This window comes from Octopus sinensis, linkage group LG8 (genome assembly GCF_006345805.1).
Source record: "Octopus sinensis linkage group LG8, ASM634580v1, whole genome shotgun sequence".
Taxonomy (NCBI): Eukaryota; Metazoa; Mollusca; class Cephalopoda; order Octopoda; family Octopodidae; genus Octopus; species Octopus sinensis.
This window is the reverse complement of record NC_043004.1, coordinates 90,463,541-90,476,774: the sequence shown is the minus strand read 5'-3', so window position 1 is coordinate 90,476,774 and position 13,234 is coordinate 90,463,541. Positions and strand designations below refer to the sequence as shown.

The 13,234-nt window shown below is 35.7% G+C and overlaps 1 protein-coding gene across 7 annotated transcripts in view; it reads right to left on the bottom strand.

Moving 5' to 3' along the window:
• LOC115215232 (focal adhesion kinase 1) overlaps positions 1 to 13,234 on the bottom strand; it is a 234,954-nt gene that overhangs the window by 78,545 nt on the left and 143,175 nt on the right. For all 7 annotated transcript variants that reach the window (XM_036505581.1, XM_036505579.1, XM_036505583.1 and 4 more), the window contains exons 7-10: positions 12,296 to 12,436; positions 10,459 to 10,536; positions 5,409 to 5,625; positions 858 to 896 (exon numbers count right to left, since the gene is read on the bottom strand). In XM_036505581.1, coding sequence (XP_036361474.1) covers positions 858 to 896; positions 5,409 to 5,625; positions 10,459 to 10,536; positions 12,296 to 12,436 — 475 coding nt within the window. The remainder of the gene's footprint in view (positions 1 to 857; positions 897 to 5,408; positions 5,626 to 10,458; positions 10,537 to 12,295; positions 12,437 to 13,234) is intronic.

Sequence of the window (13,234 nt, the reverse complement as noted above, 5' to 3'; positions counted from 1 at the left end):
GAAAAACAATACCATCAAAGGTTTTAAGCTTTATTGTTAACCTGAAGGAACATTTGGTCAGGAATTCAGTAAAGGTACTTTTGGATAGAAGCTGAATGAGGGTAGATTTGATCAGTGGTCAAATGAAAATACATTTGGTTACCATATAGACCAATTTGAGTTAAGAATATACAAATTATCTCAGTGGCCCATATTGACTCTGTAATAAAAATAACAGGGAGCTAGCTGAAGATAATTTGACTGTAATAGTGACCAAACTGAGGAACTGAATATAAATTCCCATAGAGACTTGTGTTAGTCTTATAAAAAAAAAAACAACAATAAAGAAAGATATAGAATTTACTCTGAGAGATTAGATTGAAGTTCAAATAAGTGGATATAATATAAACTACTTTTATGATTTATGTGGTTTTGTAGAACATTCATAGAAGTCATATAAAGCTGCTACAAAAATTAGCTAGAATATTTGGGGGAGCAGATATTTCATGGTTTCAAGGTTGGCTTATTTAACCATTTTGTGTTTGTTATTTTACAAAACGTAGAGAGAGACATAGAAATTGTCATTTAATAAATCATTGAACAATATTTGACTTTAAATTCTAGATAGGTCCCCTGAATGACACAAACGACAGAATGCCGGTTGTCTTTGCCTGTTGTCGCACAAGATTAATATAAAGATCCAGATACCAGTTTTATAGTGGGGTTAATACAATCAAACTACACTGCTACACTCTACCCACCAACCAAAAACAAAAGAAAAAGAGAAAGAAATGTCTGCTCTCCTGCAAGCTTGTGACCTTGTGACTACAAAAAGGAATTAATAACACTCAAGTTGAAATTAATAACGGTTTACAAACCTTCACTTTCGGAGGCAGATGAACATCTGAAATTGTTGGCTTCAAAGAGGAAACGGAGGGGAGAAAAATTGAAAAAAAAAAAAAAAAAGAAAAAAGAATAAAAAAGAAAAATTAAAAGAAACTTAACTAAAATATTTAAATTGAAACACAAAAGAATTGAAATTGACAAAAAAAAGTAGAAAATATTTATCTAAAGAAAAAAAAAAGACATTTGAACAAAAAAAGCAAAACATTTTTTACTTGCGAAAAATAACAAATTTGATCTTGGTTTTCTTTTCATGATGGTGATGATGATGATTAACAACTGAACAGCGTTACAAAGAATGGTAAAACATTTTTGATGGTGAAAGAGGACATTTCGCCATGAACTAAACAACAACAAATAATTCCAGAGTATAAGACAGATGACTATTGAATGCGACTGAAGTAGTAACAGGAAGGCCACTTTGCAAACTGCTACTTCCTATTGTAACACAACAAAACTTTATAGACCGAACCTTAATTACACTGGATCACTTCACAATACAGACAACTTCTGTGAGAACACAACAAAACTTTATAGACCGAACCTTAATTACACTGGATCACTTCACAATACAGACAACTTCTGTGAGAACACACACAAATACATACACTCAATATTCACATTTAAAATAACCTTTCTCAACTTTAAGCACAACCTTTAAGATGACTGCATCGTTTAGTGAAAACCCAAGAGTGTCACATTTTATTACCACAAGCTCCAAGTCACAGAGAACCTCCAATTGCCAACTTAATCATCCTCAAACACCCCAGACACATCTTTAACACTTTCCTAAAACTGCCATTCCTCTATACATATTTATAATACAGCTGAACAGTATACTAAGACCATCCTAACAACACTGTCATACACTCCAAATATCTATCTATGTATATATACATACACACAGACACACACACATATATCACCATCATAAAACTATGGTCCCCTCCCTTCCAGTGGACATCTCCTAAATCCCACAACTCTCCTATAACATCATCCAGACACCACAATCACTCCCACTGAGTTTATACACATGTACAACACACTAGAAAACAACTACATACCATCCTAAAAGCACTGTCTCTTCCAATGAACGGTCATCATCATCAATGATGCCATTAAACGCAAACACTGATGAAGTAAATCAACAACTGCTGTACCCTGATCAAGACCACATAGCCTACTTTCACTGTGGTCACCATCAGAATCTACTAACATACAGAATCAGACTGGACAGTAATGAAAATACAATAAATTCAGACTACCACACTGAATCTTACACAAACTATTGATTGCTGAAGTATACAGTTGGTCCTCCACTGGGTGAGGCATGGTATTGGAATAATAGGTTTGTGGATCACACCTAGCTGTTTGCTTAACTACATCTGTGCCTAAGCTCCACTGGATCAACAAGAGAAAAAATTATGCTCAATTGAGGAGGGATAATGAAGATTAAACCACATCAAATAAATTTACTTGGATTACAGAGGTTAGACACTGACAAGTCCAGCCTCTGGATAGGACACCAGTCTATTGATCATACATTATAGTGAACTGAATGGAGTGTATTAAAAGTTCTGCACAAACAATGAAGAGATCCACAGTAGATTTGAACTCTCAACCAATGACAAAATCTCCAAACTGCCAAAAGAGCTGAAAAGAATATTTGTTTAGCTCCAGTTCCACAGAATTATGCTGAAGAGAGATAATGCTCCCCCAGGACATACCAATCTATCTTTATTGATATCCCTAAATGATTTCATACTTGTCCCTGATAACTTGGTGGGATAAAGCAATGTAGAATTAAATGTATAGCTTAGTGGCTTAGTACCTAAGGCTCAAATTTACAGTCCAAAACCTTTGCTACCACTGTCTAAACATTAAATAAAAAATAACACGATCTGGTATCTAAGCCACAATTTTTGGGAATGTATTTTCTTTGAAAGGAAAGACTCTTCACTCAGAAAGACCGAGGTAAAGATAGTAGTTGCTGTGCAAGGGGAATAAAAAGTCAGGAGCAGTTTAATATGCTGTGAGTATACACACATGATATTGTGCGCATATATATGCAGGTGTGTATATACATGTATATTACTGCTTTTATTGTCTTCTATGCAATTTCAAATAAAATGAGTTACATGTTGTCATTAGTCATCAAAACTTTAACATTCATATCACTTAAAAAAAATATAGAGTTAATAGATTAAAATTACATCTATGACTAAACTCATCAGTTGTAGACTAACATGGTGTCTTCTTATGCTGTTAGTCACATGATATGTTGACTGCACTTTGTATTTAGTCATGTGGTAAGTGTTTTCTGCTCTGTTGTATATCCTAGTAGCAGTATCTATCAATCACCTATCCTGTTCGATGAAATATCGGGTCATCCCATGAATAATGCAGTTTTTTAATACTTCTTTTATTTTTCAAAATTAAGATAGTTCTTTTTTTAATCTAAAATATACTCTCCCTCATTTTCTACAAAGCTCTCCCATCTATCTGGTAGACTTGCAAGGCCCCTCTTCCAAAAATTCACTTGTCCATAACAAAAAATACTCCTCCAGTACTGTTCTGACCTTGTCTACAGAATTCATATTTTTTCCATCCAAATGATTTTGAAGACTACAAAATAAACAATAATCAGATGGGGTGATGTCTTGTGAATATGGTGGTTGGGGTATGGTTTCCCATTCAAAAAAACTCCAGCCTTTGTAATGTCATCCTCACTGTATGTGGCCAAGCATTAGTCTGGTGGAAGAACACCTTTCGTCTTGAAACTAAAAATGGTTTGTTTTTCTTCTAGTGCTGACTTGAATGATAGGTTGAATGACCAAATTCAAACTTCTCTGCTAGTTCCTCAACAGTTACGGTGGGATTTTGTTCCACCAGGGTTTGCAGGACCTCCTCGTCAAGCTCTATAGATCTTCCAGGACGAGGCTCATCTCCTAGGCTGTAGTTTCTGGCTCAGAATTTCTGGAATCACCTTTGACACTGGCTTACGCTTATTGTCCGATCCCCATATACTGCATTAATATTCCTAGCACTTTTCGTTACATTGTTGCCTTTATTGAACTCATACAACTAAATATGCCGAATATGGTCCTTTGTCACTTCCATTATAGTTTTGAAAAAAATAACTTAAAATCAAATGGCACTCTTTAAAATTTGCAATAAGGATAAGGACACGATAAAATTACCACCTGCTTTTATAACAAGTTGATGCAGGTAGTTTATCCCATCCTCCTCCAACTTTTAGTTCATGCAATTGAAAAAACTGCATCATTTATGGCATCACCCAATACATTCTTTCTCAGTAGATGTAGCGCCTCTTCTTTACCTCTCCAGAGCAACCTATGGAATATTTCCTCCAACTTCTATCTAATCATATTTAGGCTCTTCTCATACCTTCCACTGCCCTATATGCTTCCTCTTTTCTTCACTCACAATCCTTCGTTTTTAACTTTTGAAATACACACAGAGATTCAATTTTATAGCATTATGCATATTACTAGTATCGTTGCCAGAAAACCCAGTCTGCTTAAAAATAATCAGAGAAAAACGGTCTCGTTTTTATGCAAAGGTAAATAACTAACAGTTTCTTTCATTTTCTTCACAAATTTCTAGTTTTAAAGCTTTATTCATCACTATTTTCCAGACTACCCATCATACTAACATGAGATTTCATAGCCCTATTCTTCTGCACAAGTATTTGGGGACAAATAAGGAAACCTTGTGTCTACAAGTAGTATCTCACAAAAATGATATCAGACTATGTCACTGATGTTACTATAATAATAATAATATATATATATATATATATATATATATTGTTGCTAGTTTTACTTTTAACATTGCCTTACTACCACTAGGCTAAGTCATTTTATTTGTTAGTCCCCAACATAGCAAGATGTCTAACACTAGATTCATATCCAGAATGAGAAATAGCCACATGAATTAAATTATAGTAATTAATCCAAAAAAATGGAATAGTAAAGGCTCTTTAGAAGACTAATCAGTGACTTGGTGATCAGATAAGCAATAGAATTATGGTTAGAGCTCAATCAGTAAAGGTTGGTCTGATGTCTTTAATCAGTGTTTGTAATATGCCAAAATAAACTACATCCAGTCGACATTGTAATGGCATTGGTATTAAGAAGGGTGTTGAGCTGTAAAATCTAAGATATTGACAGAAGCAGTATTGGCCAGTAAGACTCTGTTACTGTGTGTGTACCAGATCACAAGGAACCATGATGAGTATAGAAATACAATGAGAGCTAGCCAATCCATGCTAGAATGGAAAAATGGATGTGATGGTTGAATGTTCAATATCATTTACATCAAAATCTTAGTAGTTAATCCATAAGTTACTGAGCAGTTAATAAGTTATTGAGCAGTTAATCCATAAGTTATTGAGCAGTTAATCCGTAAGATATTGAGTAGTTAATCCATAATAGAATGTTTTGTAAAAACTACAATAAATTATTTAAAATTTAAATACTTCAATGAAACAATGTTTGGCTTACCTTTTCGTTTCCACAAAGAACCGTGTGTGTTGTTGACCAAACGACAATAACCATCAATAAGATCTGCCATGTCTTCAGCGCCACTCACAGACACACAGGTTAAAGTCAAAGGTTCTGTAGCACCGGCTATCTTCAGCTGTAATACACCTTTGTCATCAGAAGTGGCAGATAATGTCTGGATAGATTCTACATCAGTGAAATCAGCAATGTGAGTTGGCTACAAAAATAATGAAACGAGATGTGATATATAGTTTATTATGTGTTATGTGTGTGTGTATATATATATATATGTAGATGTTGAATAATGAAAATGAGTACTTAACACTGCATTGGTAGATATTTCTTTATTTGTGAATTAAGGCTGCCATTAGTTTCATGTTAAGAAAAGTAGGAAAATATCCTGGTGTATTAATTTTTCAAGCCGATCACATAAAGAAAGGTGTTTGCCTCCATTTTGGAAAATAATATATATATATATATTATATATATATATATATATGTATATCTATAAATATATGTATATATATATCTATATATACTGAAGTTAATTATTCATTTGACTAAAAAATGTTCAAGGTGGTGCCCTAGCATGGCTGCAGTCTCATGAATGAAACAAGTAAAAGATAAAAGATATATATATATATCTTTTATATTTTACTTGTTTCATTCATTAGACTGCAGCCATGCCGGGGCACCACCTTGAGGCGCAGGAGTGGCTGTGTGCTAAGTAGCTTGCTAAACAACCACATGGTTCCGGGTTCACTCCCACTGCGTGGCATCTTGGGCAAGTGTCTTCTGCTATAGCCCCAGGCCGACCAATGCCTTGTGAGTGGATTTGGTAGACGGAAACTGAAAGAAGCCTGTCGTATATATGTATATATATATATATATATGTGTGTGTGTTTGTGTTTGTCCCCCTAGCATTGCTTGACAACCGATGTAGGTGTGTTTACGTCTCCGTCACTTAGCGGTTCGGCAAAAGAGACCGATAGAATAAGTACTGGGCTTACAAAAGTAAGTCCCGAGGTCAATTTGTTCGACTAAAGGCGGTGCTCCAGCATGGCCGCAGTCAAATGACTGAAACAAGTAAAAGAGAGTAAAAGAGTAATATATATGAGAGAGAGAGAACTTTCGAAAAACCATATCATATGAATATTGTTTGTTTTTGTAGAATAATTATGAAATCTTTTAGACGGAATTCTCACCAATTTGTAGTTTCAAATTGCTTTGGTATTTGTAATAATAAAATGGTCTTTATTTTGGGGCAAAATGGTGAGGAAATGATTGAATAATAGGGTTGCAAGATCCAATGGTGTTTAGATTTAATGGCTTTAACAGCCCATTGTTTAATGGCTAAGTATTGGGATAAATAAACACTTTGGTGAGTGAGTGAGTGGATGGATAGCTTCTAGTTGGAGGTGGGGTAGAGGAGGATTGCAGTTGACATTGAGTGAATAGTTTTGGTTTCTGTAAAATAATTATGGAGAACGTTTCACTTTCCCAGTTAGTCTATCTAGCTTGTAATGCTTGAAATGCTGTAGTATTTAGAGTGCAATAGATCCTTTGTTACCGTTTTCAACTGGACTTTTAAATCAATGGAGAAGAAGGCGAGAGAGAGAGAGAGAGAGAGAGAGAGAGAGAAATAGAGTAAGATCATAAAAATGTATTTTATCGGCTAATGTCATAGTTGAGGATTGTTATAATTCTCCTGAAACATCAATATGCCAGCAGACATAGTTTGAAATGACCTTTCAAGACGACAAGCAATAATGTTTAGTTCTTGGTCAGTTATACTAAACAGTTGACATCACTCACTTGCAATGTCTGCTGTGTTTTGACATGAAGAGAAATATAAAATTTGTTTTCCTGCTGCAACAATTAAAGAATGGTTTGAAGGTAGAGAATTAACAGATGTTATAGCCTGGAACTTAGTTAGACAAGTGAATGCAAACACAGTCTTCAGTAATACAACCATGCCAAGAATAGCATTTAAATCAAACCATTTAGATACTTCCACACACTCAACGTGCTAAACATAGCAGCTAAATCTCCCTCAATTCATACCTAACATCTTAGAAAAAAAAAAAAACTAACATTAGATGGTGTAGTCTTAAATATACTGTTTGAATAAAAGACAATATAGTCACAAGTGGAACAATTTTGACCATAAGTCTACTGAATTTGGGCTCACTTGGGGTTAAGCAAGAATAACATATGAACCATTAAGGAAGTTAAGTAGTTGTCTAACTGGTTAGAAATAGCAGTCAAATCACCTTCAAATCATACCCTATTGTCTTATACAGAAAAGGAGGAATTACTTTATGAGGTCTTTATACAAATTTCAGTATTTACTCAGAGTTGTAGTAAAAGCTTTTAACGACCTTCGAACTTTAGGTCTCACCAAGGAAATGACTAGAGACCGAGACCTATGGAAGTATGCTGTGCGTGAGAAGACCCGGCAGGACAAGTGAGACCATAACCCATGGCCTCTACCTGGGATGTAGCCAGTCCACTTATGCATACCTTTCCTTCTTGGGACACAAAACGCTACTTGTGAAGACCTGTTGAGGCAAGTGAGAATCAGAATCAAAATCGAAATCGATCAACATCAATGGAAATTGTAGCCGTGATACCAGTGATACACAGATGAGGCTGGCAATGGCCACAATTGAATGGTACTTTTTACGTGCCACCGGCACAGGGGCCAGGCGAGGCTGGCAACGACCACGATCGGATGGTTCCTTTTATGTGCCACCGGCACGGAGGCCTGTTGGGGCGGCGCTGGCAACGGCCATGTTCGGATGGTTTGCTTACGTGCCACCGGCACTGGTATCACAGCTACAATTTCCATTGATGTTGATCAATTTCGATTTTGATTCTCACTTGCCTCAACAGGTCTTCACAAGTAGAGTGATACACAGAGGGTCTGAAATGAGTTTCTTGAACACATAGCTTTGCTTACACCCTTTGTACTATAATACATATATACATATCATGGTGGAATGTGGCGGGTGATAGGAAGGGCATTATTCAACCATAAAAAAAAAATTTACACAACAATGATGCTGGTTTTATCTGTTTCTGCGTATGTGTGTGCCAAAGGATGATGATGTGTACATGTGTATAAACAAGTTCACAAAAGAACTGAGATAGACAAACGGGTTCATTGTAATTTTAAACACACCACCACCACCACCACCACCATCAACAATAACATTAACATTCCCTAAATGCCAAACAAGGTTTTATCTATGTCATATCACATTACACATATCCTGCTACTTGTTTGTTCTACATTTATTTAGAAATCCTCAACAGCACTTCAGCCACATACTATGGACACCTGGCCAATTGAACTATTACATCATCAACATTATCATATTATTATTAATAGTAGTAAATGTAGTAGTAGTAGTAATAGTAACAGTAGTATCACCATTGTTGCTCTTGTTCCTGTCAAGGTTAATGCCAGCTTTATAGTGAAATAAATGCTAGCCATGGACTAGTGTCAAAGTAAGCAATTACACTTTCCTCTGAACACTAACACTTGTGTCCTCCACCTCCATGAGAGGTCATCTCGTACACTAGCAATTTATTATAACAATAACAACAATAATAATAGTTTTTGATTTAAGAGAGGGGGGTGGAGGTTGATAACATCAACCTTGGCTGGTAGTTTATTTTCATCCACTCTGAGTGGACGAAAAGCAAAGTTAAGCTTAGTGGCTTTTGAATAGAGAACATAAAAAGCAGAAATAAATACTGCAAGGTATTTTTTCCAATGTTCTAATAATTCTGCCAGTTCACCGTCTTAACAACAAGAATGATAATACTAATACTACTAATAATGATTTTCAAATTTTGACAAAATGCCAGTAGTATCTATTTTATTAACTCCAAAACAATGAAAGGCTAAGTTGACCGCAGTGGAATTTGAACTTAGAACATAGAGACAGATCAGATGCTGCAAAACATTTCACCTGGTGTGCTAATAGTTCTGTCAGCTTGCCACCTCAACAATACTACAACTAATAATAACAATAATTTCAAATTTTGGCACAAGGCCAATAATTTTAAGAGGAAGGGGCAAGTTGATTATATCAACCCCAGTACTTGACTAGTATTTTATTTTATCGACCTTGAAAGGAGGGCAGGCAAAGTTGACCTCAGAAGCATTTGTATTCAGAACATAAAGAGCTGGAAGAAATGGTTCTGCCAGCTCACCACTTGAATAACAACAGAAAGTACTGTGGTCAATGTAATCAATAAACATCTCTGAAAATTTCAAGCTTTGTGCTTGTATTAGAAGCAACTATTATTATTACTAGCAGTATTGCCTGGCGTTGCTTGGGTTTGCTTTGACCCTTTAGAATTAGAATTTTTGAAAAGTAAAAAATTTGCATTATGTAGCTTGTTATTCTCTTTAACATTTTTCTGGTTGAAATATACCGAAAAATGGCAACATAGCAATAAAAAAATCGTAAAAAATAAGGATTTTCATAGAAAAAAAGCACCTTTTTGATATAAATAATTTTTGGTGTTAACATGGTTCGATTTGAACTTTTTCTTCTACGGAAGGAAGAGCAAGCCTTCTGCTATCATACTCTCAATTTTGGTCAACTTGCACCGCAGGGTCTTGGAAGAGATAGTGTTAGTTGAAGGCTACCAAACCTGCCATTCACAGACAACTTCAGCTTTATATATAGAGAGATTAGTATCATCGTTATCATCTTGTGTCTAGTGCCTATATAAGAAACGATTATTATTATCATCATCATCTACCTTGTGCCAACATGAGAAATTATGTCACTTGTGACAGGAGCAATAGACCTTAATTTTATGTAGTAATGACTCCAGGTCATGTTTTGTGATGATCTCTGAAAGGGATGAAGTCTATGTGAAGAATTAGCAAGCCAAAATGTTTCATGGTTAGAAGATGTAGTCAAGTATTGTTACCTTGGGTTAAGTTTGTTGTTCACAGTGCATTGTTGCAGGTTAAAAGAAGGCAAGCAGAGAAAAACAAAAAGACAAAAAAAGAAATCCTACATACCGTGGAAGCTTTTTCTGTGAGATAACTGATGCCAACATCTGGTCCAACCACCAAATCTACAGAAATGCTCCAGCCATACTGTTAAGAAAATATTGAATCAAAGATTAAAAACAAGCAAAAACTATCAGTTAGTCAATTGTGTTTCAGGAGACTATTTTATCTATCTCCACCCGGCCACCAATTCAGATTCTTCAAGCAACACTGAAAATTTTATTTCCAACACAGTTTAATCTTCTGGTTCCCATACTTCTATTGAAATATACTGCTTTTGTTTCAATTAATTTTGAAACGATAATGAATTTTGCAAATTAACTTAGACATTATTAAGCTAGTGTTTGGAACATATATTAACATAGAATTTTGATGGGGTGTTTTAAAACACTTTAGAACAGTAAGTTATATCACAGAACTAGGGGTGGTGTCAGGTAGGTTGATATCAAAGAAGGTTAAGTGTCTGACGATAGAATATCGACATAACATTACACAACCCAACTAGGAAGTGAAGGTGCATCATCATAACAGTTGGGGTGTTTTTCCACATTATTATAATGTGGAAAAATGCATTATAATAATAGATATGTTTTTAGAGGTTTACAGCATGTATGTTGGAGGAGGATCAGATGACCTAGAATATGATAGACTGAAACCATAAAAACTTGTTTTGTGTGTGTCCCCCATAAGTTAGAAGGTCAAGAGACAGATTAATAAAATAAGTACCAGACTGAATATACTGGGGGTCAACATGACCTACAAAAACTAGTGAAGACCGCACTACAGTGAAATAAGTGAAACCAGTAAAACGGTAAGAGTATGCAGGTTTTGTGACTGAAGGAAAGAGCAAACATTGTATGGAGGTGGTTAAGTTCCTAGTATACAAAGCCTCCAATATAGGCCAATTTCTCAGCTGAACCACAGGAATGGGTATGTGGTTGAGAATTTTGCTTCCTGGTTTCAAGTTCAGTACCACTGCATGGCACCTATAGTCTTCTACTACAGCTCTGGGCTAACCATAACCTAATGATTTGTTCTGGTAGAAAGAAACTGAAAGACTGTCTATGTGTGTGTGTGTGTGTGTGTGTGTGCGCGCACATGCCAGGCAAACACATCTAACCATGGTAAAATAATACTTTACAAGGGAACAAGTAATGGTTGGTAACAGGAAGGACATCTCGCCAAAAAAGACCTGGCTCAATGAATTCCCTTTGATGCATGCAAGCATGGAAGAATACAGGTGAAAATGATGGCTGACACACACAACCCCATTATATATATATTTAAAGCATTATCTTGGCAGTGGTCTCTGGTTATTTGCCTTCAACAAGCATAGTATCTATTTTCAGCTCAGTTAACAGGACCAACACATAGAACAATTCAGCAAGATGAATGATACCTTGCATGGTTCTTAATTATAGTTAGTCAAACAGTACTTCCAAATGGTATCATTTTACTGCTAGAAGTACCTCTATGTAATACTACATACAGCAAGGTAAATGGTGCCTTTGAAACAGGAAGTTTGTATTTTAGAACCAGGGGCAGTCTCAGGTGGGTTGGTATCAAAAGGCGGCAATCTGGCAGAATCGTTGACACGCCGGGCGAAATGCGTAACCGTATTTCGTCTGCCGTTACGTTCTGAGTTCAAATTCTGCCGAGGTCGACTTTGCCTTTCATCCTTTCCGAGTCGATAAATAAGTACCAGTTTCGCACTGGGGTCAATTTAATCGACTTAATCCGTTTGTCTGTCCTTGTTTATCCCCTCTGTGTTTAGCCCCTTGTGGGTAGTAAAGAAATAGGTATCAAAAGGGTTAATGAAAGCAAAACAATTTTGGATAACACTTACTCCTAAGGCACATTTAAAGCGCTCTTGGTTGAATTTGGTAACAGTAGACAAAGTTTCAAAGAATTTAAAAACACATTCAGTTTCACTCAACGACGAATAAGTCTTAAAACGATTTTGAATTAATCTTCGTAAGTTTTTAGGCTGAAAGAATAAATTGAAAAAAAAAAAAAAAAAAAAAAAAAAAAAAAATCAAAATAATTAATAAATTCATTGAAAAACTTAAAATAGAAAAATATACATTTTTAAATACTAAATTTAAACACAGTCACCATAATAAAATGAGTACCATCTAAGAATGTATACATGTATGAACATGTGTGGTGTTTTGATGTGTATGCATATACATGTGCTTGTGTTTCATCATCATCATCGTTTAACGTCCGTTCTTCATGCTAGCATGGGTTGGACGGTTCGACCAGGGATCTGGGAAGCCAGAAGGCTGCACCAGGCTCCAGTCTGATCTAGCAGTGTTTCTACAGCTGGATGCCCTTCCTAACGCCAACCACTCCGTGAGTGTTGTGGGTGCTTTTTACGTGCCAGGTGAGGCTGGCAACGGCCACGATTGGATTTGTGCTTTTTACGTGCCACCGGCATGGAAGCCAGTCAAGGCAGCACTGGCATCGGCCATGTTCAGATGGTGCTTTTTACATGCCACCAGCATGGAAGCCAATCTATATTTAAATTTTTGGCAGAATTTTGGTTTAAGCACTCCATGTAACCCCTTGTAACATTTTTAATTTTAGTAATTTTCAGAAAATTTTTGTGAATTTGTTTTCTATACATGGGAATTCTTACAATCATGAGAAAAAACTTTTTACCCCCATCCCAAAATCCTAAAATTTCCATTCTTTTTCCAATTTTTTTTAAAAATCAGAGTTTAAAATATGGACAGTCTGAATATTTTGTTTAAATTCTAGCAATGAACTACCATTGGGTACA